Below are 2,798 nucleotides of genomic sequence, written 5' to 3' on the forward strand. Positions count from 1 at the left end.
TATATAAAAAGATGCAAAAGTCAACTAAATTAATTACTTAAGTTCAATATTCAATATAAAGATGCCAAAGCCAACTAAATCAAGTACTTGAGTTCAACAGTGAATAATCAAACATATTAATATAAAGATGCAAAAGTCAACTAAAGAGAATTATGAGATATAACTAAAACAAACATAGACATCATTTCTTCCTATGAAGACAACACCAACAAATCTAAATATCCTTGTCATCAATAAGTATAATATCATCTTGATCGTCACTAAATGATTCATAATTCTCAGGATCCTCTTCCATCTCATCTGAATCTGCCTCTTCATCTTCCTCTTCCTCATCCTCATCCACAAGTCGAACTGAAGAAATTTCTACTCCCTATGTTGGTAACCGAGAACTAGAACTAGCTTTTGATCTAGACTGGCGCGGCCTACTATCCTCTCTAATACCAGCAACACTAGCAACATAACCCCATGTCAAGGAATCATCTTCAAAGACTAGATCATCTTCTGTATCAGAATCATCATTTATCCTCCCCGTCAACCACTCGTTGCTCTCATTAATGTCATCGAGTAAAATGGGATCAAGAGTGTCACGCATATTATATCGACGCCTCAATGCCCTATTATATTTGATGAACACTAAATCATTCAAAGTTGTTTGAACGAGCCTATTTCTTTTCTTGTTATGAAGCTACAATATATTCAACTTTAACTAGTAAGTATAAAAAATTAAAAATTTAATTTTCAACAATTAAATTATAAACCTAGTTAATAGATAGTATATACATGCTCAAACACACTCCAATTTCATTCACAACCAGAAGAACTGTAAGTAAGGCTTAAAACCTTTATAGCAAACTTTTGGAGATGTTTTGTTGACTTGCCATAAGCTTCCCACCAATTAGCTATTAAAAAAAATTAGTAATGATGTTTAACAACTTTAGCTTCATCTTTGTATCGACTCTATTGTCAAAATAATTTTAAAACTTAGTTATACTAACTTAATATACTTTACCACTGTACCTGGTCCCCGTACACGTCTCTGTCTAATAGCAAAGGCATTACCAAAGAGGCCCTCAGCTTTAGAATATAAGGACAGCTCCTCGGTAATTTTGTCTTGTTCTTTGACGTCAAAAACTAACCTTGCAATGCATTCATACAAACCCTTTGCAATGTCTTCATCTTCTTCAATTTTCGAATTTGAATAAAAGAACTCTGGGTTCAAATAATAACCTGCTGTGTGCAAAGGCCGATGAAGTTGAACATTCCACCTCTTATCAGTTATTTCAAAAATTTCCTTGTATTTATCTTTTACTTCCCCAAATGATTTTGCAATGGCTTTTTTAGCCGTATCCATAGCCGCATAGATGTATCCCATGGGAGGCTTTCTCTCGCCATCAACTAATCTCAAAACTAGAATAAGAGGACTGGAAACCTTAAGGCTAAAGACAATGGTGTTCCAAAAGGCAGACATCAAAACATAAGAAGTAACTCTTTTACCGGCTTGCTCTTTCGCCCATTTATTACGACTCCATTCTTCCGAAGTAAACATCTTTCTCAAGTTATTCTTTTGCTCGTGAATACTTGATAATGTGATGAAACAAGTAACAAATTGAGTCTTAGCGGACCTCAGCAACTCCTTTTTATGAGTAAAGTGCCTTATAATATTCAACAACTTTGGACGCATATAAATATAACTATTCAACTCCATTGCCCCCTTCATTGTTCTAGAGATGGACGGTATTTTTCCAATATCTTCCAACATCAAGTTTAAGCAATGAGTAGCACATGGTGTCCAATACAAATGTGTGTGTTCTTTCTCTAACATCCTCCCTATTTGAAACCAAACGGAAAAAAATAATATAAAGAGAATGAGTAAATCAAAATTGAATTAAATTATATATTTGTAAAGAATCTAAACTCTAAAAATATATAAAACATTGAACATTCTTACCGGCATATTTATTGCTTGATTCACTATTTGTGACGACTTGGACAACATTTGCTACTCCAATGCGGTTCACAAATTTATTAAGTAAGTTAAATATCTTTTCACCATCCTTTGAAAAAGAAGAAGTATCTATCGATTCAATAAACATGGTTCCCCTTAGACTATTTACTAGGAAATTAAGCAATGTTCTCCCTCTTTTGTCTGTCCACCCATCTGCCATTAATGAGCATCCAAATTTTGACCACTCTTCTCTATGGTCATTCATCGAAGCGTTGGTGCTATCCAATTCCTTCCTAAGCAAAAAAACTCTCACCTCATGATAACTAGGTGGTTTCATGCCAGGATCATATTGTCCAAATGCTTCAACAACCTCGGCAAAACTATCATACTTAACAACATTGAATGCAATTCTTACATCATACATCCACCTTGCAAAAACAGGACATGCTCTTCCTCTCAACTCTTTCTTGCATGTAACATTAATGGTTGTCTATTTTCCCCCCTTTTTTCTTTTTTCTACCACAATTTCTGGTCTGGAACTAAAATATAAATCAATTGGTCCTTTTTGCTTTTGCCTCTTTAAGGAATTGACACTAGCACTACCTACACTAGCTACCCTTTTTCCCCGATTGTTAACTACCACAACGTCTATAGAATTTTCTCAAATAAAAGACAAAACTTGAGGCATTAGGAGAACCCCTACCTTAATATGAAAAAAAAAACCCAAATTTCAGCCCAAGCTGTAAAATCCCAAGTGCTCTAATCGAGAATTGGCTCCGATCAAAACGAAACACTTGTCATGTTCATCGACTTTGCCTTCAGTGGCAAAGTCAAAATTCCAAAGGTTAAGCCT

The 2,798-nt window shown here is 34.7% G+C and overlaps 1 protein-coding gene across 1 annotated transcript; it reads right to left on the reverse strand.

Moving 5' to 3' along the window:
* Positions 1–214: 214 nt before the first annotated feature.
* On the reverse strand, positions 215–2,369 carry LOC132305021 (uncharacterized). Its single transcript, XM_059802707.1, has 5 exons — positions 1,949–2,369; positions 1,018–1,827; positions 841–899; positions 442–685; positions 215–351 (listed from the first exon to the last, which is right to left on the reverse strand). The coding sequence occupies exons 1-5, from the start codon at positions 2,367–2,369 to the stop codon at positions 215–217; spliced, it is 1,671 nt and encodes a 556-aa protein (XP_059658690.1).
* Positions 2,370–2,798: the final 429 nt, after the last annotated feature.

The sequence above is a fragment of the Cornus florida genome, unplaced genomic scaffold (assembly GCF_030987335.1).
Source record: "Cornus florida cultivar Cherokee Brave unplaced genomic scaffold, ASM3098733v1 CherokeeBrave_3.0.0_Hap2_Chr04, whole genome shotgun sequence".
NCBI lineage: Eukaryota > Viridiplantae > Streptophyta > Magnoliopsida > Cornales > Cornaceae > Cornus > Cornus florida.

Excerpts from the sequence above, each read along its gene's own strand:
- LOC132305021 (XM_059802707.1), bottom strand. The coding sequence starts at position 2,369 with ATGTATGATGTAAGAATTGCATTCAATGTTGTTAAGTATGATAGTTTT. Across the intron at positions 900-1,017 it reads GAGACGTGTACGGGGACCAG|CTAATTGGTGGGAAGCTTAT; the intron begins GTACAGTGGTAA and ends TTTTTTTAATAG. Across the intron at positions 352-441 it reads TTATGTTGCTAGTGTTGCTG|TTCGACTTGTGGATGAGGAT; the intron begins GTATTAGAGAGG and ends AAATTTCTTCAG.